The sequence below is a fragment of the Pan paniscus genome, chromosome 17 (genome assembly GCF_029289425.2).
Source record: "Pan paniscus chromosome 17, NHGRI_mPanPan1-v2.0_pri, whole genome shotgun sequence".
In the NCBI taxonomy this organism is placed as follows: Eukaryota; Metazoa; Chordata; class Mammalia; order Primates; family Hominidae; genus Pan; species Pan paniscus.
The window spans coordinates 93,987,290-94,008,600 of record NC_073266.2 but is presented as its reverse complement, the minus strand read 5'-3'; the positions used below and the strand labels follow the sequence as shown (position 1 = coordinate 94,008,600).

At 48.3% G+C, this 21,311-nt stretch overlaps 1 protein-coding gene across 24 annotated transcripts in view; it reads left to right on the top strand.

The window, feature by feature from the left end:
* Positions 1-21,311, top strand: part of ZNF516 (zinc finger protein 516) — a 142,256-nt gene that overhangs the window by 35,389 nt on the left and 85,556 nt on the right. For 22 of the 24 annotated variants that reach the window (XR_010110181.1, XM_055102377.2, XM_034944075.3 and 19 more), the window contains one exon: positions 17,284-19,250. Coding sequence is in view for 23 of the 24 variants with exons in the window: in XM_055102377.2 (XP_054958352.1) it covers positions 17,441-19,250 (1,810 nt within the window). In the remaining variant the exon portion in view is untranslated. Of the gene's footprint in view, positions 1-12,983; positions 13,087-17,283; positions 19,251-21,311 lie in introns of those variants that run through there. The other 2 variants (XM_063597378.1, XM_063597380.1) reach the window with 2 other exon arrangements.

The window sequence follows — 21,311 nt, the reverse complement described above, 5'->3', positions numbered from 1 at the left end:
CAGAGTAGAGCTGTCTACTTGTCTTTCATTAGCAACTGGGCTCGTTGAAAAAGGGAGGAAAACAGGATCGATCAGCCACCTTCCTCCCAGTTTTTTTACTGGTCAGTGGCCGACTTGCTAGCTGCTCAGGATGGTGGCCTCTTGCTTCGTGTTGATTTGGGGTCTTAGAGGTTCATAGGTGATGGCCACTGTGGTCGCTTTTGTAGCCCCGGATGTTACTTTGTATTTAGATTGTACCCCTTTTATTGGAAGGTCAAGGAATGTTCTGACAACTCCAGAATGCTCATTCCAGGCACCAGAGAGCGGGCGCCTGGAAGGTGGTAATGGGGAGGCAGGAAGACAGGGAATGGGCTCACAGCCTTGGCGAGGGATGTGGCTCACAGCTTTGACCCTCAGTGTCCTCGTCTGTGAAATGAGGTTGGCATCGCAGAGACGGAGGAGGGCCCTGGACGGTGAGTGCAGGCAGAGGTACCTCCTGTGCTCTGTGCCAGGATGAGGATTTATGATTGCTAACAGCACTAGGAGTCATCGGAGTTCCGCATGTTTCAACCTTCGGGTGAGTGTCGCCCCTTGCTGTGTTTGGTAGGCACATTCCAACAGAACGAGTCCTGGTCCAGAAATGCAGTGCGGTGTTTTCTGGGCATTCTTCCCATTTGTTAGTGGAAGCATTCCTTGGCGTATGTTGATAGTGGTTGAAAGACTGCATTCTAGTGCGGTGGACATGATTCATTATTTGGGACTGGTGAGACAGACCTGCCCGATGCCAAGGAGGCTGCCTACGTAAAGACCCCACCCGGCGTTTCCTTATCATCAGCATGTTCCTTCTTGTGCCTGCCAGATCGCCTGTTCTTAGCCTGCCTGCCACCGTCTAACCTCGTCTCCGGGGGCCTGCAGTTGGCCCTGAATCCGCCCGCGTTGTGATGGGATACCCACTGTGCTCCAGGAGCAGTGCCTGGTGTAGCGTGAGGCTTCCGGTTCTACCTCCTGCCCTGCCACTTCCTGAAGCCCCGCATCAGGTCCAGGGGAGGTTGGGCCACTCTGACTCGGGCTGTGGAGCTGCTGGACATTTAAAAGGCTTGGTGTTGAGAAGTGTTGCTGTTGGCATCATGGCAGACAGTGCTGGAATACATTCCGAGGGAGGCGACGCAGTGCCCGATGGGGTGCACACGGCCGCCACGTCCTGAATGGCACAAATCCTGGGCCGAGCTCAGGGCCAGCTTGGCACGTGAGGCCTCCCTGGCCGGCAGTGGAGGGCCAGAGTTTTCTCCCACAAAGGAAGCTTAGGACGGCTGTCCTCAGAGAGCTTGGGTGCCTGTGGGAGGGCTCAATGATGTTGAGTGGATGGTGGCCACAGGTCAGAGCTGTCACCGGCCCAGGATTTCCCGAGCTGGCACTGGGTCCAGTGTGCCTCCAGCAGTGACCGTGCATGGAGGAGAAGCCGAAGCTCGGGGCAGGGAGAGAGCGCCCTACGCACAGGAGAGGGGCGGCAGGTGGGCCCGGCGCCCCGTTACTGCTGCAGCGTCTGGCTCTGTGCGAAGCTGGTAATCCAGGCACATGGGCGCGAGTGTTGCTGGTAGATTGTTGGAAGTGGACATGCGTGTTTGCCTCCAGGTAGGGTATTTGAATGAGTGCTTTTATATAGGTTAAGAGATCACACACATGTGCTCTCTCTCTCAGACACACACCCACACACACCCTTGGGCACACTAGCACATGCTCACACATGACACTCAGTCTCTCTCATGTCCACCCAGCTGCTTCCACACTCACTGTCACACACTCTAACCTTTACACACAGGCACGCACACACACGACGGTGAGGCACGCACACATACGACGGTGAGGCACGCACACACACGACGGTGAGGCCTGGCATTGCCCGCAGTGCATGCCCCGTCCTGAGGGTCCCGAGCACTACTCCTGTGCCCTTGGTCCTCTCAGGGACGGGATTCCCTTCGTACCTCTCTAGAAAATGCCCCCCAAAACATCTGTGTTGGGAGGGAGAGCGAGCCTTGTGCAGGATGCTTGCTTGGGAGAGAAGCGCAAGAGTATTTGAAAATAGGAACCTTTTAACTCCACCCCACTCACGTTTTCTTTTTCATAATTTTCCTTGCAAAGCACCTTTTTGTGAGGACTTGGGCACATCAGGAATTGGAGCTCCATGCACTGCAGATCCGCAGTGCTGTCTGTAGGGTTTTGGAAACTGCAACTTTAAGTGAAAGGATGTAAAATGAAACTCATGTTTCCTTTTCACATCAGCTTTAAAACAAAACGACTTTATCAAGGATTTCTGTTTGTCATTTCGCATCAAGTTGCAGTTTCCAAGAAGCTATAGATGATGTTAACTGAGGACCTGCTGTGGCACTTATTAGCTAAGTAAATGATGGCATTGAAGCGTCAGGAGAAAAATGGCCCTCTGCGTATTTAAAACCATGGTGCGCCTGATGTGCGAGGTAAACGTATCCAGCTGAGGTGGATATCATTTCAAATAAGTAGCTGCAAAGTACATTGGGCCTTGAAGGTGAGAAGAAGCTTATCTCTGCAGAAGTAAAAGAGTATTTTCCATTTGTGTCCTAGTGAGCTGTCTTTCAGAGAGTGGCATGGAAAGGAATTTTCCTGCTAGATTCCAAGACTGGATCGACATGTTCTTACAAAGGGAACCTCCCTGGGTTTAAAAAAATGTTGATTATTTCTGGCACCCTTCTGTCCCTGAGACCCAAGTCAGTGGTGGGAGTTGCCCCCATATCACTCTTTTTTATTTTTATTTTGAGACAGGATGTGAGTCAGTCACCTAGGATGGAGTGCAGTGGCATGATCATGGCTCACTGCAGCCTCGACCTCCCCGGCGTCAGGGATCTTCCCGTCTCAGCCTCTTGAGTAGCTGGGACCACAGGCATGCGCCGCCACGCTCGGCTAATTTTTATTTTTTAATCTTTATATAGAGATGGGGTCTTGTTATTTTTGCCCAGGCTGGTCTTGAACTCCTGGGCTCAGGTGATCCTTCCGCCTCAGCCTCCCAAAGTGCTGGCATTACAGACGCCGCCCACATCCCTCTTTAAAGCATGATTTTGCACTTGGATTTAGTTTTGGAAGATTTCTTATTTAGTTAACATAGTTTCCCTTAAGGGATTTAAGAACTAGTTTGAGATAACTGCCCTTCTCAGAGAAAACAAATACGGCTCTGCTTATCAAAAGTGGAGATATGTTCAGTTTAAGAAGGAGAGAAAGCTTAAAATTGTTTATAAATCCTGAAGCTCCTTGTTGAGAACTTTCCAGAAAGGAATCTTACATGCAAGGAGCATTTGTAGATCATTTTCTTTGCCACATACATGTGGTGTAATAAACATATACCTACACACGCTTAAAAGGGAATGTCTTTTTGTTCACTGCGTGTTGTCTTACTGGCAGGCTGCATAACCCTTCTCCTGCGCTGTCAGCTTAATTTAGCCTGATGACAAATCTGAAGCCTGTGGTCTTCCCTTTCTGTGGCTTCCACTGTTGCAGATAAAACAGGTGGTACCTGTGCGTGATTTACCCAGCCTCACAGCACAATGTAACAGACGCATATTTAGTGCAGCAAAGTGATTTTGGAAAACAACAAAACTCAGAGTAAACGTAAAACAAGAAATTGAAAGCAGTATTATATGTTTGCATGAATAGCTTGGAAAAAGGATTTTAAGTGTAAAGCTGAGAAAGTATTTGTGTTTAGGATGGAGCTACTGGCCCCCCCCCCCCAGCCCCCCATGTGAATCAGTGAGTTTTGCCTTCTGAGTTATGTTACCCAGATAAAGATGCAGCAGCAGAGTCTCGACCTGCGCCTTCATTCTGACCGTCGGGTTTGACTGTGTGGCCCAGTGATGATGAGCCACACACACATTCCCAGGGGGAAGCCTGGGCTGTGGATGGCAGGCTAAAGTTACGAAGCACATTGAGGGCGTCCTGATGCTCTGGACTTGGGTGGACTCTTCCTTAGCTTGAAGCTGTGGGTCCCAGAAGGCTGGCCGGGATAGGCTAATCCCTGAGCCGACTTTAACACACTAGTTTATGTGACTTAACACCAGCTAAGTGGATGACAGTCTCCTTCTTAGTTATTGATGGATAAAATGGAAGCAAGATTTTGGGGCCTTTAGTTGAGCAAGGTCTCCAGCGTGCTTATCTCTCTTGCCTCCAATTCTTAGTCATCCAGATTTTGTTTTGTAGCAAGGTCCCTGAATAGGCACTACTGCTCATCGCCCCAGAGTTAGCAAGGCAGAAAAAGGTTCTGCTTGAGCAGTTTAAGCTGCCAAAGAAATCAGGCCAGCAGCATGAGCTAAAGTGAGCATCTATTGTTTCACATTCGCCAGGGCTCCTGAGAAGAGGGGCGAGCACTGATGCTGTCTTTATCTGGAGTGACAAAGGAAGGAGTGAGTTTGGTGGCATCTCATTATTGATGGGTCCTACCATCCTTCTTGAGTTACAGACGATACCTGACTGTATGAGGATGCCGAGCCCAGTCTCTGGGAGGGGAACAGGGAGGTAACAATGGTCTCTCTGGTTGTCAATTGTGTTTATTAAAGAATAATGGAATAGCAGCTTATTTAGATAATCGAGGTGGAAGCACATTTTGGAGTCATTTTTCAGTACCTTGTTGGTTCGGTGGGCAAGCTGCACACACATGCTCATTTTCTTTCTCTCCCACAGAGGTTTGTGCATGGAGAGCTCTGTGTAGCGTGTCACGTGTGTAAGTGCAGACTCTTTGTGAGACAGACTTGCATTGGCGCATCTCACGTGCCTGTTGAGAGTAAGTTTATAAGTAGCCTCCTCTTTCACCAGGTACTTGTTTCTGTGGTTTGTTTTCATAAAGGCGAATGTAATTTTCTTGAATCAGATGTGATAGTATCTGGAAACCCAAGCATGGGCTGCCAGGGGCTTCTCCTGGCTCTCCTGTCTGCCCTTGGCTGTGCTTACACCCTGGCGAATGGGAGCAGGGAGGCCTGGGTGGGCCTGAGTTCTTGAAGTCCTCCACCTGTGCCGGCAGTGATCCTTTCCAGCCTCCATCTGTCCCTGAGCAGTGCCTTGCACAACTGTTCACAACGTCTGCATTGGACAAATCAGAGAAAAGGAGTCTAGGGTTGTGTGTGTTGCTGTGTGCCTCCAGGTTGGGGTAGGAGAGAAGTTGCAGGAAAAGAGAGAGGAAAAATGACCGTGGTTGTAGAATGAATGCATTCTTCCACTGCGTAAACTCATGACTGTTCTGACCTTAATTTCAAACATGGACCTTCTGTGACCAAACGGACTATCCAGATGTAGTCACTGAATTAGTGTCATGGTTTTCGAGTTCTTGGAAAATGTTCGTTAAAGCAACTGTGTGACTGCTGTTTGTCTTTCTGTTTGACTTAGGACAGCTTTCCCCCATTAAAGTGTGACAGTTTATTCCCATATAACCCAGGCTGGGATAAAGGGTAGATAACTGTCCTCTTTGGGGACCAAGGGGATGGGGCGGGGGTTGGCAATTCTGAAGTTAAACATTATGCCTTGTTACGTTTTAAATTTATTTTTACCAGAAGCTGTTGCTGGGCAAGATGTTTTGGCTTAGAAAAATACGCCCACCCTCATTTCTGCAAGGTTGTTTATGATCACTTCAGGTGCAAAGTTTTCTTAACTTTTGTAGCTGAATAATGTAACAACATTGTTACAGGGAGTTGCAGTGGAATTTTGCTTGTTTATCCTTTTTTGTTTCCTGCAAGGAAAGAATAGATCTTCTTTTATCTTCAAAACGTGGAACTTGCAGTAATGTGTCATTAAGTGTGTTTGAAAAAATATTTTTAGACAGGCAGTGCAGGGTAAATCGTATGGAGATGTGACATCATGTTTTTGTCAGGAATTGCTCTTTGTAAACATTCTCTGATAGATCACTCTCCTTAAGCAGCTGAAATAGCCAACTGCTTTCAAAGGTGCTGTGTATGTTAGTGATAAACTAGGTCATGTTACAGTCGTTATTGGCAGTAATGGAGCTGGAAAATTTAAACTGGTTATAGTACATGTGCTATATATAGTAAAGCATTTGGGAAAGATTTGTCCTTTTGTAATTTTGATCATCTTAAAGTATTGATTGGTGTTTGTACAATGATAAACAAAATCTTAAGTAATTCCTTGCACGATACGCCTTTCAGCTATCCTATCAAAATCTTCTCAGTTTCAGGGTATCTGTTTTTTTCTTTTAACAAAAAATGCGGAAGCAATTGCTTAGAATTTGGTAAAATTGATTATTGACGTGTTTGTTTTTCCTCTATGAGCTCTTAATGAAGGGATTTTTTTGGGCGCTGACTTCTGTGCTAAACAGCACTACATCGGAAGGTAATGTTTAACAGAATGCCTTATGGCTTACTGCATACGATTATCTCTCTTTGTATTCTTGGGCACAGTTCTTTCTTTCATTTGATGGTGGGGACTTCTAGGGTCTTTCACAAAAAGCACAGAGGGAAGAGAGAATGTCAGATAGGTATTAATTGCAAGCTGTATTCTTATACTGGGAGAGAAGTGTTGGTTTTAATCAAGTGGTTGGAAAATAGGACTGTGTGTTTGGGAGGAGAACATTGTTCTTTGCTACTGGTTTACATGGCATAGTATATACAGCTTATTTGTAGAAACAAATTTCAGTTAAAATATATTTTATGATAACTCATAGAAATTTCAAAAAAGCATGTTTAGTAGTGACTAGGAAGTGTCACCCAGTAAAAAAATACGAGTTTCTGCACCATTGTTATGTTTTCACTGCTGATCATTTCTAAGAAAAATTTTAAGAAATTTTATATTAAGACACTGAATTAGTTAACAGTTTCCACAGTTTTGAGTTTAGGCTCCGTAAAATCTTTAAGTCACTTTTAAATTGGGTTCTTGCTGGAGTTCATCGAAGGCCTTCTGATTTTCCATATTTGTTTTAAAGATAGAAATTGATGAGTTTTCATTTTCTCTAGTGTTCCCTAGGTTTTCAGTGTTTCTGAGTTATGCGCAACTTTAGCTTTAACTATTGTAGTGTAAGATGTAGACGGAGTCAAAGTGAAAACCCAGTACTTCCATGGCTTTTGTAATGAATAGCGAGTGATTTGTTCTGTTTTTGTGGGAAGGAGAGCGGCCCCTCAGTGACCACAGGACTTCATCTGAGCCGTGGGTTTAGGGGAGATGCAATTCTAAGCTTCTGGAAATGGGGCTCTTAATGGAAATGTTGACAAGATCATTAACTATACTAGCAATGCTGGCTGCTCCAGAAGCCTGGATTTACCTCCAAATCCCTAACGCCAGCTCTTTGTGGCAGACGAAGGGGCTCTAAACAGCACATTTATCTGCAGAAAATTATGGAGCAGGCTCTGGATCCTGTTATTTTTTAGTTCTGTGAAGTTTACTTTTTTAGTGATTGGCAAAGCAACTACTTAGTATTAAGACTTGGAAAATAGTAAATAGTAAATGACAAGTAACAGTAACGCAATAATTTTGGAGAGCAAAAGAAAGGGAACGAGGCTCCTTCCCTTCTGATATAAAAATAGCCACCCCCTTTTCTTCATTTTCACACGGACACTCCTTTATTAAAGTCTCTAGAACTATCTTGAATTTCCCAGGATATGGTAAGGACTGTGGAAAGAAAATTTCTGTATCCTTCCTCATTTTTTCTTGGACTTTTCTGAATGTAATCCATAATTAGATTGTGTATTCAGCTGCCCCTCCTCCCCCAGGTCATATTTCAGTAAAAGGACACACGGGCAGCTTCATACTGGTGATGTTCAAGGGACTTCGAGAATATATTGTGATACTGTCTTTACTCTTAGCAAATGTTCTTCTATTTGAACTTAGGTGGAAGATGGAGTTCTCTCTTTCCTCTTGGACCAGGAATTAATTTGGGTTTTTTGACAGTTGGTGGTAAACAACTGCATAAAAGGTAACCTACTTGCGGAAGAATAACATTTAGGTCATATATGCATTTTGGCTATAAATAGCGTGATGACTCCAGCCCGTGGTCTGAGGTGCAGAGCCGGAGAAGGCTGTGCTTAAAGGATCAGAGTTCGCATACTAAAGCCTTACTACGGACAGTTCCTTACATTTGGGGACTAGCATGTTGGCACTTGCTTTGATTTATTTGGGGGGTGCTAAGTAATGTAAAGACAACCTTTGTTTGAGAAAAATGGGGTTTTGTCATTCTCCTTCACTCTACCTCGTTTTCTGAACAAAGCCGGCTGGAGACTTACCTCTAAAATAAATGTTTTGAGCAGAAAGACCTAAGCACATTGTTCTCTGGCTGCCGCCACATCAGGTCTGTTGTGGTCAGGGGGCCGCGTTGCTGCTGGCGGCTGCTCCCTGGGATAGTGGCGTTTTGTGTCCTTTTTCCCCTAGTGGGGGAGGTGGGTGGAGTTTCTTGTGAATGCTGCCGATTCTGGTCGCCTTTTATTCATTTCTTCTTCTTAGAGTGGAAATGTAGCTGGTTCATAATGGATTATTGATTGGTCTGAGAACAGCAGCCGCCTCCAGGCCTGTCATCGGCCGTACTTACTCTCCCAATAGTGAATGCATCACTTTATGGGGCTCTTCGGGACCCCAGTCTGGGGACTATAAGCCTGTAATTGTTACTGGTGTACAGAATGGCTTGTAGGGAGAGGAACTCTTCATTGTTGTGATGGAATTTTCCCCCATTTGTTGAGAGAATAGGCTTTTTGTCTCAGTAGTAAGATAAGCTTGTCCAGGATGTTAATGATGTATTTTAATTCATGGTTCATAATACTACAGTGTAACTAGTGAAGCCCGTCTCATTGTTTCCCGGAGAACAAACACACACAGTATACTCAAACACCAACTGGGCCTTGCACCCACTCAGCACACGCACGGGCTTCTGCGCAGACCCCGTAGTAGCTGTGGCCGGGACCAGCCGCGTCTGAGAGTCGTCCTTCAGAAACGCACCAGCGTGGCTGCTCTTTTAGATTTTATGATTTGCCTTTTGGAGCCATCACACGCCTTTGCAGACAGCCCTGTAAATATCGGAAGCATTCTGTCTGCTTGGAGCTTTTCGGCGTTTTCCCTCCCTCCCCAGTTCCTCCCGTTCACTCCAGCCCCTCCTGAGGAATGCCCTGTCAGCGGAGATGTGCTCAGGACCGGGCTGTCACCCCCCTGCACCCGCGGACATCCATCCCGGGCTGACATCGGTGCCCCCCCCCGCCCCCGGAAGGTGGTCAGAGAGGACGCAGACGGGGATAAGTAAAGCCACATGGCGTCGGGGGAGCCAGGGCTGTTTCGGGACCGCGATAAGGTTAATTCATGAACCAGAACTGAAAAAAATGCCAAGCTAGATAGGCATTTGGAAAGCAGCACCCACTTTAGCTTTGCTTCCCTCCCCTGACACATGCTGCTTGTGGGGACTTGGTGCAGGAAACGGGACTTTCAGTTTTCCTCTCGCTCCTTTGTTCCTCCCTGGTGTCTCCCAGTCAGCTTTGCTTGGTTTCCGCAACTTTAAGCGTTAGATTGTTTAGGAAATGACTCTAAATACGAGAGCATATTTGGTTAGCCTTCCGGTGCCTTTTTCGGGATAAGATTTTAATAAAGTCAACTTCGATAGTTGTAGGGAAATCAGTACACAACCATTCAGCTTTTGTTTTGTACTGGTTTAATTCACAGAGCAGAAAATGGCAAGATTTCCTGTCGATTCAGAGACATAGTTATTATTTTAAAATGTAAGATGTTTTACAGTTTTTCCCTGATAACGCCATATTTAACTGGTCAGAACATTATTGTTGAAAATAAGGAAGAGGAAACCTGCACCGCGTTACTGATTTTTTACTTCGTGAAGTGCTGGGAAGGATAGTTAGGAATGCCAGAATACACTCAGAATGCCAGAATACACTGAATTTTGGCTGATGTTCGTGAGAGTTCGTGTTGGCCACAGAAGGCTTTGCAACTGGAGCCTGTGGGTGGGTTTCTTTAATGGCTCTGGGCAAGCCTCTCAAACATCAGAAAGTGAGATCTTTTAAAATAAAACACTGCTTTTCAATTGAACCAGGTTCCTATTATTCAGACGATTTTTCTTTGACTTTCTTTCGAAAACTTGAGTTAACTAAAGGTAGTTTCCCAACCTGCATTTATTACAGCCCTGGAGCTTCCGTGGGGCCTGGGGAGCGTGGGGAGTGGGGGAGGGGGAGGGGCAGATAGGGGAAGAGGCCTACCAGGTCCCTCAGAGCTGCTTTGCTTTTGTGTTACTGGAGTGGCAAGTAGGATTTATTTTTTTAACTTTTAGGAAAAGTTTGCCAAATTTGGAAAAATGGAAAGAGTTAGAAATAAACACCCCCCCCCCCTTTAGTTTCATGAGTTGTTAACATTCTGGTACATTTGCCTTCTCTCCGTCTCTCTCTTTCTCTTTGGTAAAAACCAACTCTAAATATTTCATTACACATCTCCAAAGAATAAGACCACTCTCCTATATTACCAGCTTAACACAAGTAACAGTAGTTCTCAAATATCCTGTAATATCCAGTCCATATTGAGGTTTAATTTCTACAAAGAGTTCTGGAGCTACAATATGTTTGAATGTGCTCGTTGTAGATGATTATAGCTGTTGGTCAAAGAGTTTTTAATTGTGTTAAATAACCTGTTGTTGTCTAAACCATAAGGGCCCAGTGAATATAGAGGTGTTCCTATTTAGCTATTTTGAATCCAGCTTTCTAGCTGCTATTTTGTCCTTTTGCGTTTATTAAACCATGTATTGTCATTGCCAGTGACCAAGTACCTTTGCACTGATATTTCATTCACTTATTGAACAATTACTTATTAATCCCGTCTAAGATGGACTGAAGATTTACAGTGTAGTAAACATTGTGGCTTGTATGCATTAATTTAAATTTTACTGGAGTATGATAAAATAGATATCATTGCTATCATTTACATTTTAAAGATGAAGAAATGGACTGAGGAATAGAGAGGCTAAGACACTTGCTCAGGGTCACACAGCTGACCTCAGGTAGTGGCAGAACTGGGTTTTAATCCCAGGTAGTCTGGCTGCCTCTCACAACTTGTTGGGTCACCAGACTCTTATCATTGGCTGAAGGAGGTCAGGAAGGCTGTACTGTACCTGGGTGGTGGTTGGTCAGCCTCATGACAGGTGGGGCAGGGACGCAGGCGTGAGGGCCAGAGGGGGAGCATGAGCATGGGTACTGGGAGGCTGTTGGGCCGGAGTAGGGCTCAGGGCTCTAGACACCGGGGTCCAGGGCAGCTATGGGGTTCAGACCCTGAGAAGCCAAGGTGAGGAGTTTGGCTTCATCTTGCAGACTTGGGGAGCCTCTGAAGGGCTGGGAGACTGGTGGAGACCGGCCTCATCTGTGCTCTGGAACGATGGCTTTGGCTTGAGTTGGGCACATGGATTCAAGAGTGAGTTGGGAGCTGCAGCCGACAGGACGTGGGGTTATTACTGGGCACTGCTGAGATGGGGAGGGAGGAGCCAGGGAGGACCTGGTGTTTTGTGCTTGGGTCATGAAAAGTACTTAGAATTCAAGCCACACCAGTGTGGTTCCCAGGTGAGCCTCAGGTTCCCAGGGGAAAACCTGGCCAATCCTTGCAAATATAGTGAATCGCTTCCCTCCTGGCCTTCTGGAAACTTCTCCTTGTCTTACTGGTGCGCTGCCAGCACGCTTTGATAATAGTATGCTTCCCTGTCTGACTTTGAGTTCCTTGAAGCCGGGTGCTTTTTTTGAGTCATCTTAGATTCTCTGGCTCCTGATACGAGGCCTTGCACTTGGTAGGTGCTCAGGAAGTGCTTGTTGCAGGGATACCCTCGTTAGCCCCTGACCGCCCCGCCCTAGGACTGGAACACCTCTAAGGAGCCTGCCGTCACCTGAAGTTCCCCGGGGATGTGGACAGAGACTGCTTCCGCTATGTTTGCGCTGTACATACCCCCTGGCTTTGTGAACATGGTTTTCTTTCTGGCTGTATGTGTTGGATCAAGGCTTTGCAGTGCTTGTTTCTAAAGAAGTTTCTGTAGTGTCAGTGGGGTTAACCCTGGGTACACATTTCTTCACACCGGGAAGTGTTTCAGCAGCTTACCGGGGCATGTGTCAGGAAGTGACTTTTCTGCTCTGTATTATTAGGTCAAAAAGGCAGTTCTTCCTCACTTACAGAAGGGATTGATTAGTTGAAATACTGGCCTACAGAGTAAATTTATCCCAAATTTAGCAAATGTAAGTAATCTGGAGAAAGTCACTTAATTTCAATTGTATGATACAGGCAAAAAAAGAAAGACAAGGAAAAGAAAAAGAAAAATATCCAAAGGTACGGCAGCAGCCTTAATATATATGTCTTTAGATGTTTTTGATGTTTACATGGTTAGTTTTAAAATGTAGCTACATATTTTCTACTTTATATTTTGTCCTTTCTTCAGCCTCTCCCCTTCTCCGTTACAATGTATTTTTATGTTATGAGTAAACAGTTTTTTCAAACATTTTACTTCTTCCTGTTTTTTAATAAATGTGTTACCTTAGTTTTTCAAAATGAAATAAATTTTTTTATTTCAAAAATTACATAAGGCATTTAAAAAAAGTGGCCTCGAACTGTTCATTACATCTCTGGAGAAACACACACACACACACACACACACACTCACACTCACACTCACACTCACATACAGCAAGAGATCCACTGGAAATCTGCTTTAAAACCCTAGTCAGCAAGTCATATTTATGCCTAAACAATTAAATTACGGTTTTGTCTGGCAAGTTCCCAATTCCAGCCTTGGAAAAAGTTTGTAATACATCTTACCAGAACAACAAATCTGTGATTGAACACACAGGCACACCATGTGTTCAGATGGGTCCCTGCCGTCCGAGGTGCGTGGGCGCCATATTGCATGTCAGCTGGACACATGCTGTACCCTCCACCTTGGCTCTGAGCATCTGTGTTGTTGCAGAACCTTTCCGTATTCCCTGTGGTTTGGGTGGCAGGCTCGCATGCACAAGTTTTACAAGGCTGGTTATCTCCAGGCCCGTGTGTTACAGGGAGAGTTGGAACAACCTGTATTTGGCGTGCGTTTGAGAAAGTGGAATAGAGCAGCCCAGGACGGAAATGTCTGCGGCTGGAACTGAGGTAGGTAGCACTTTATCACACGGCGCCGCTCCTACGTGAGGCACGCCCCACTAGGGACCAGGATAAAGGTGGAGGAGGCATCCCATCGAAACCCTCCTGGCTTACAGGGGTTGGCGGGATTTAAAGCACAGCCCGTCGTGCCAGCAGGGCCGCCGACGTCCCAATAATCCTCCTAATTGGGGCGGCCGCCCATGGCGTGTTTTGAAGTTGGAAGCTCTGAGGACAGCATTCTTGTTCTTTTTTTGGAAGGGATGCCCTTGTCTTAAATAGCAATTTTTGCCTGCAGCTAAAAAGAATGATTACAGAGATCTTTCGATTTGGCCACTGAGTAACCCCTTAGGAGAGTTCGTTGCAGGGAATTAATTTTTGACTGTTTCTTTAAAGTTTGAGAAACTTTGCTAGTCAACTGTGGACATCAGGAGGGGCTCACTTAATGTACCCCTGGGCAGAGGCAGCTTTGCTCACGTGTCCTTAAGATAATGGCGGTTTGGGCTTAACTTGGTTACTGTCTCAGCACTTTTTCTATTTCTACATTTATGTATCTTTCCCTTCACAATGTTCTTAAGTCTAAAAACACATCCTGTGTAGTTCTCACAGGGATTTACAGCAGGGCTTATTTTTGAAAGATGGGACAGGCGGAGAGGTAGTGAGCAGGAAATAGGAGAGAAGGAAGAGCTTGCTTTGTTGATCGCAGAGCGTCGTGGATGCTCCTCCTTGAATGTCTGCCTGTAAATTGCAGGGCTCTGCAAGTTTCGGGGAAAGCTTTTAAGTGAGTTTAAGGAAATGGAGACTGCATTCTCTAGTCACCGGGTGCCTGAGGGCCAGGGTTCAGGCTCTAGCTAGGGCGGGGGTACCGGGGAGTCAAGGCTGTGCAAGGATAGGATGGGTCCGATGCTGGCACAAAGGCCTTTCAGATGTACAAGGGCCGTGCTCCTTGATACTGTGCCATCTTCCGCTCAGCCGTGGTCATGGCCCAGGATGCCGAGGCTGTGCTGCTGAGCTGGGCTAGATGGGGCTGTATTTGGGGGCTCTGGTGATCCACGAGCGAGAGTGTCTGTATTTCCCCAGCACTCCTGGAAGGTACCTGCAGGGCAGGAAGCTGCCTGGGATGAGAAGAGGGGCCTAAGTGCCAGGTGTGTGTTTGCCTGGATGTCCCTGGGGTCTGGATGCTGTGGGCTCTGAGGGGGTCACTGGATTTTATAGAAGGAGGCATTTGCAAGGGGCTTCGGTGACATGTGGCTTCTTCTTATTGTTTCTCTGTGCCTGACAGAGGAGGGGACGAGTTGAGGGCGTGAAGGACACGCCTAGAAAGGCATGTGGCTGGTGACTGGGAGCATGAGGGCTGGGACCAGGGTTCCCAACTTTACGTGTGCACTTTGTGCTGAATGCCCTGTGTTGGCCATGACCCTGTGACCTGCACGCTGACGGGTGCACAGCTGCTGGCACACAGCTGGCTGGCACAGAGGCCGCTTCTCTGGGCGCAGACCCCAGGAGCTGCTGCTCTGAAAGAAGGCAGGAGCTGATAGCCCTAGAGCACAGGGTTTTGGTGATTGGTGTGAGTCTTTGCACAGAACAAATCTCCTTTTGCTTCATGCTGCACTCGAGGGCTGTCTCTAACGGCCCTGACCGGGCCTGGGCTCCTCCTGGGTGAATCCTGTCTTTGGAGCTGGCTTCTGGCAGTTGAATTCTCTCGAACTGGAGAAGTGTCTTGACATTTAACATCCTTTATAGACAAACGTTGGAGGTCCAGGGGAGTCTGTACAATTATTTCAGAGCCACCAATTTCCAGGATTTTAGTTGTTTTTCTTTTCTTCCCTGTAAACGTATTTTCTATATGATTGTTCGCACTTGTAAGGTTTTTATACCACATCCAGTCACTAAGTTAGATATAAATAGTGTGTTTCATTCATACTTTGAATATCAGATTCAGCATTTTTGTGGGAGAGTGAACTGGGGCCTGGGGAAGGACGAGGCTTTCCTGTGAATCACTTGCCTTGTAAAATCATCATAAATCATTACACAGCCATCCACAATGAGTGCCAAGACCAAAATCATTTAAATTAGCTTGGAGGAAAAGGTCATTAAGAAATCTTCCTGGTAAGCTTATTTACTTCTCCAGTTTTGGGGGAAGTTTTAATGTTTTTTTTTTGGAGATGGAGTCTTGCTCTGTCACCCAGGCTGGGGTGCATTGGCATGATCTCAGCTCACTGCAACCTCCCTCTCCCGGGTTCAAGCGATGCTCCTGCCTCAGCCTCCCGAGTAGGTGGGACTACAGGTGCGCACCACCATGCCTGGCTAATTGTTGTTTTTTTATTGGAGCAAGTGGGTTTTGGCTCCTCTGGGTGGGCATCTCTCTCGTGCCCGCTCTGTTGCATGGCTCTGCTGGGTGCGTCCCTGGAGGAAGGAGCAGAACCTCTGTGTTGCTGCTTTTCATTCGCTGCTGAGGCTGCACATGTTTCCTTAGGCGCCTCCAAAGCGGGGCTTTCTGGAAAGACATTGTGAAGCCTATAATTCTTGATAAGGTTTCTACCTGGCACTGTATTTGCCTGTGAGAGGGCACAGCATGGGGTCTGTCTTTTCAGAAGGCTGCTGTCTTGCTGTTGTCTGGGCCCTCGGGAGTTGAAGTATTAATACAAAATGCTCAGAATCCCCGACCCCCGTGGCGGAGGTATGGGGACACTCTTGACACCGACACTGATTTTTTAGCTCATGCCCCTTCACCCCCTCAGGTCTATTATCAGTATTCTTTTCTGTGTCCCATCTGCTTCCGTGAAAACCTGGGAGGCTGCAAAACTCGGAGCAAGCAGGGAGCTGCCACCCCAGGTCTTTTCGTGGGCGGCCCTGTCATCTTTGCATGGAAGCTGTGTGTTAATGTGTTGTGTGCTTCCCAGCCGGAAATACGGAGCTGCTTTGGGTTTTATAGATGTTTAAGCAGGAGTTCTTAGAGTGTGTGAGATTGTAGGCTTAAACAAACACGCTTCCTTTCTATGCGAAATCACTTGGGTTTTCAGAACATGGCCCATCTGGGTGCCTCTCTGTGCAGGTCTGGAGCCGGCCCCAGAAGGGAGACCCTCTCTGGACCCTTGGAAGCAGGAAATGGATTTGTTCTATGCAGAGATGAGCAGATGAGCAGAGCCTGTCCCCGGGGAGTTGTCTGTGCAGCCCCTCCCTCTTGAACACTCAGATGCTGACCTGAGAGACTCGACATCTCTCACATCCTTTCTAACTGGCTCATCGTTCTGCTGCTTTACCTTACTTACCCTGTGTCAGGTGGGATTCCTGTTTTTACTGAAGAGTTGCTTTTCTCCTTGCACCATTTAGGCCTCTTTGGTTGGATACAAGCATTTTGATTCATGCATCCTCCGTCCTTGGTGGGGGCCTGTTCCGTGCTGGACACAGCTACGCTCTGGCAGGCTGCCCTTTGCCTGTGTGCCTGGAGGGAGTGGGTCTCTGCCCTCCTCACCCTCTGGTGGGTGGGATGGGCATGCAGGTGGCGGCCATGCAGGGTGGTTGATGCTCACTGTTTTCAGGCTTGGGCACAATCTCTAGGAGCAGACCCAGCCTCACTAGGAGGATGCTGTGGCTTCACCATACAGCCTAGGTGTGTTGCGGGCTGTGCCATCTTGCGGGTGTGTGTGTCCACTGTAGGATGTCTGCACAGGGATGAAATCGCCTAACAATGCATTTCTCAGCTCGTATCCCATTGGCTAAGTGGCACGTGACTGTGTGTGTGAAGTGCCGTCAACTGTTGTCACCACCTGTGCAGCTCACCTTCCATCAGCCCAGGAACTTGGCCCCTGTTCTTATTTCTGCCCTTTTCCTAAACCTTGCTTTCCTCTGTCCCTAATTCCCACATGGTCTTGCTAAGTAGCTTGTATTCCTCACACTCCTACACACTCTGGTACTACAATCTCTCCTAAAGATTTGATACCTTATTGGGAAAAGAAAATTATTTTGGTGCACAATCATTAACATTTATGTTAATCATTTAACATAGTTCATTATTGATAATTAAGTGATACTGATTTTTTACTAAGGCAAGCAGCTGCTCTCGCCTCTGTGCGAAGTGTTGTTGGTGCCACTTTTCTTAATGTGGGTTGGATGGGTATGTTTTGGGGAGCATGTGGGGGTTCCCGCAGCCATGCCTGTGCCCTCTTAGCCAGGAGCTTTGCTGATGATGTTCCATCTCTGTTTCAGGTGCTGGCTGCCAGCTGCTGCGCCCCCCATGTAGAAGGTGCACCTCCTGGGAGCAGGCACGTCTTTTGGCTCTTCTGACCATGGAGAGATAGGACGGTCCCTGCAGCCCGCGCGACAGAAAGCTGTGCCGCCACCACCGGCCGCGCCCGTCCTTCGGATGGATCGCAGCAGAGAGGCCGAGATGGAGCTGAGGCGAGGCCCCAGCCCCACCAGGGCCGGCCGGGGCCACGAGGTGGATGGGGACAAGGCTACCTGCCACACCTGCTGCATCTGCGGCAAGAGCTTCCCCTTCCAGAGCTCGCTTTCGCAGCACATGCGCAAGCACACGGGCGAGAAGCCCTACAAGTGTCCCTACTGCGACCACCGGGCTTCCCAGAAGGGCAACCTGAAGATTCACATCCGGAGCCACCGCACGGGAACTCTGATTCAGGGACACGAGCCGGAGGCGGGCGAGGCGCCGCTGGGTGAGATGCGCGCCTCCGAGGGCCTGGACGCCTGCGCCAGCCCCACCAAGAGCGCCTCGGCCTGCAACCGGCTGCTGAACGGGGCCTCGCAGGCCGACGGCGCCAGGGTTCTGAACGGGGCCTCGCAGGCCGACAGCGGCAGAGTCCTGCTGCGGAGCAGCAAGAAGGGGGCAGAGGGGTCCGCATGCGCCCCGGGGGAGGCCAAGGCAGCCGTCCAGTGCTCCTTCTGCAAGAGCCAGTTCGAGCGTAAGAAGGACCTGGAGCTGCACGTGCACCAGGCGCACAAGCCGTTCAAGTGCAGGCTGTGCAGCTACGCGACGCTGCGGGAGGAGTCGCTGCTGAGCCACATCGAGAGGGACCACATCACCGCGCAGGGGCCCGGCAGCGGCGAGGCCTGCGTGGAGAACGGCAAGCCCGAGCTGAGCCCCGGGGAGTTCCCGTGCGAGGTGTGTGGCCAGGCCTTCAGCCAGACCTGGTTCCTGAAGGCGCACATGAAGAAGCACCGGGGCTCCTTCGACCATGGCTGCCACATCTGCGGCCGTAGGTTCAAGGAGCCCTGGTTCCTCAAGAACCACATGAAGGCGCACGGCCCCAAGACGGGCAGCAAGAACAGGCCCAAGAGTGAGCTGGACCCCATCGCCACCATCAACAACGTGGTCCAGGAGGAGGTGATCGTCGCCGGCCTGAGCCTCTACGAGGTCTGCGCCAAGTGCGGGAACCTGTTTACAAACCTGGACAGCTTGAACGCCCACAACGCCATCCACCGCAGGGTCGAGGCCAGCCGCACGCGCGCCCCGGCCGAGGAGGGGGCGGAGGGGCCCCCGGACACCAAGCAGTTCTTCCTCCAGTGCCTGAACCTGAGGCCGTCGGCGGCCGGCGACTCGTGCCCTGGCACGCAGGCCGGACGGCGGGTGGCTGAGCTGGACCCGGTCAATAGCTACCAGGCCTGGCAGCTGGCCACGCGGGGTAAGGTGGCCGAGCCGGCCGAGTACCTCAAGTACGGGGCCTGGGACGAGGCGCTGGCCGGGGACGTGGCCTTCGACAAGGACAGGCGCGAGTACGTCCTGGTGAGCCAGGAGAAGCGCAAGCGTGAGCAGGATGCACCAGCCGCGCCGGGGCCCCCGCGGAAGCGCGCGAGTGGGCCTGGGGACCCCGCGCCCGCCGGCCACCTCGATCCCCGCTCGGCCGCGCGCCCCAACCGCAGGGCCGCAGCCACCACCGGCCAGGGCAAGTCCTCCGAGTGCTTCGAGTGCGGCAAGATCTTCCGCACCTATCATCAGATGGTGCTGCACTCGCGCGTGCATCGGCGCGCGCGCCGCGACAGGGACAGTGACGGGGACAGGGCGGCGCGGGCCCGCTGCGGATCACTCAGTGAGGGTGACTCGGCCTCCCAGCCCAGCAGCCCTGGCTCCGCCTGTGCCGCTGCCTACTCCCCGGGCTCTGGCCTGGCCGACGAGGCTGCCGAAGACAGTGGTGAGGAGGGCGCCCCTGAACCTGCACCAGGTGAGCAAGTGTACCCAGGTGGCCTGGGTCCTGGGATCCCAGGCTCAGGGGGTTTCTGCTTCCAGGTAAACGTATACTCAAGTAGTCTCGCTCATTAGCCCCTTACCCGGTGGCCCCTTACTCAGCTAGGCCTATGCTCAGGTAACCCTGGGACTCAGGACTCCACACCCGGGCGGCCTTGTGCCCTTGCCCAGGGTCCCTGTGCCCAGGGTTCCCCACACCCAGGAGTCTGTCCCCAGTATGGATCTGGAACTGGCACTTTGGAGTGCAGACACAGACACCCATCAGCTCCCCTTGGAGCCCCTTTCAGTGTTTGCATACACTCACACCTTTGACCTCTAGGGTTGATGGTCTCACCTGAGCATCTGTAATCCTAATTTCTGAGCAAAGAACACCATCATGGATTCCTTCTGAGACATTCACCCCCTTCTTTTTCTGCTTCAGACCCAGTTCTCACCATACGATGCATGCGCGCGTGCACACACACACACACACACTTTCCTCCACTCCAGCTGGGTAGAAGACTATCTTCAAATTGGTGTGCAGTTATAATTAATCTTCTTGGATTCAAGTAACCCTGTGGGTTTAGAGACAGTTAATTGGAACAGATTACTTTTCACATAGCCATGTAAATATTTAAAGATGCTTGGCCAACTTTGTTTTCATAATTCTCCTACTTTCTATAAATTTTAAACATTTTGATATTTCTTTTATTATTTTTTGCTTTGCATAATTGTTTTAAGTGGAAAGTGATGTTTCAGTTAGAGAACTTGCATGTTTCTCCACAAAGCCAAAGATGTTTTTCCCTTCTCTGCAACGCCGTTACTGACTGTTGCTTTTTACCTGGACTTTTAAGAGTGATAGAAATCCAAGCCCGGGGCAGGGCTGTTTTATATTCTGTGGTGAAGAAGATGACTGCTGTGCTGTATTATTTCACAACAAAACAGAAGACTGTGTCATTTTTCCTTATTAGAGATTTGGCCAAACCTGGACAGAGTTTATTAGCGTCTTACACAGTGTGTTATGTGAGGGTCTGTTACACTGAAATGCATATTGAGTCAACAAAGATGTAGAAGGCAAGTCTTTTCTCCTGTAGCAAAACTTGTGTTGAATCCACGCACAGGTTATGAGTGTATACATAGATAAATGACTTTGCAGTAATGCGTATTTTAACTTCGCGTTTTAGTCATTGGTCCCCGTGGGAGGAGCAGGAGGACATGGTCTTCTCTGAAAATGCTGTGCTCATTCAATGAACACTTTTGGATTCTTCGAACAATTTGTCATGTGAAACCGGGTTGACCCCATCGTGACCCCTGGTTGACTTCTTTTAAGTTTAATTCTCGGTGTTCTTTTTTTATTTTTATAAATACAGATTTTACTGGTTATGTTCCAGTAATACTCTGTCTACTTTTTGGAGCACATGCTGGACAAAATATTGGGCTAGGACTATGGGTTTTTTTTCTTTTCACTTTTAAGAGAAATATTCTTAATATTTGGAAAAGCTCTTGGGCCTCACTCACCCCATTGATTATGATGGTGGTCACCTGATTCATAGTAAGCTAATCCAGTAGTGCTTTTAGAAATCAAGAAGTTGGAAAGATCAAATGATTCCCATCATAAATTGGAAGGTACTCTTTTTTCAGGCTCATTAAATTTTAGAGACTACTGTTTATGTCTTAAAGACATTATATATATTTTTCTCTATGTGTAACTTTTTGAGAAAGTTAATACAGACCTCAGCTGATTCTATAACAAGACATGTATCATAGTTGAATGTAACAAACAGTTGGTGATAGAATAAATAGGATATTTCAGCTTATTGAGAGAGGACAGAAATTTATGGCTCGACAGAGGCATGAAACATGGAAGAGCCCTGTAGGTATATGTGGGTCACTTTCCGTAATCCCAAAGGACAGTATCTTTCTATCTAAAAACACCAACTTTTCACTCACAACAGCTGCCTTTAATGGTCTAGTGTAGCAACAAATTACTAATTCATGGATATTCTTTAAGGAGAGAGAGACCGTGTTCCATTGATTTAACTACTCTCAAAACACTGTG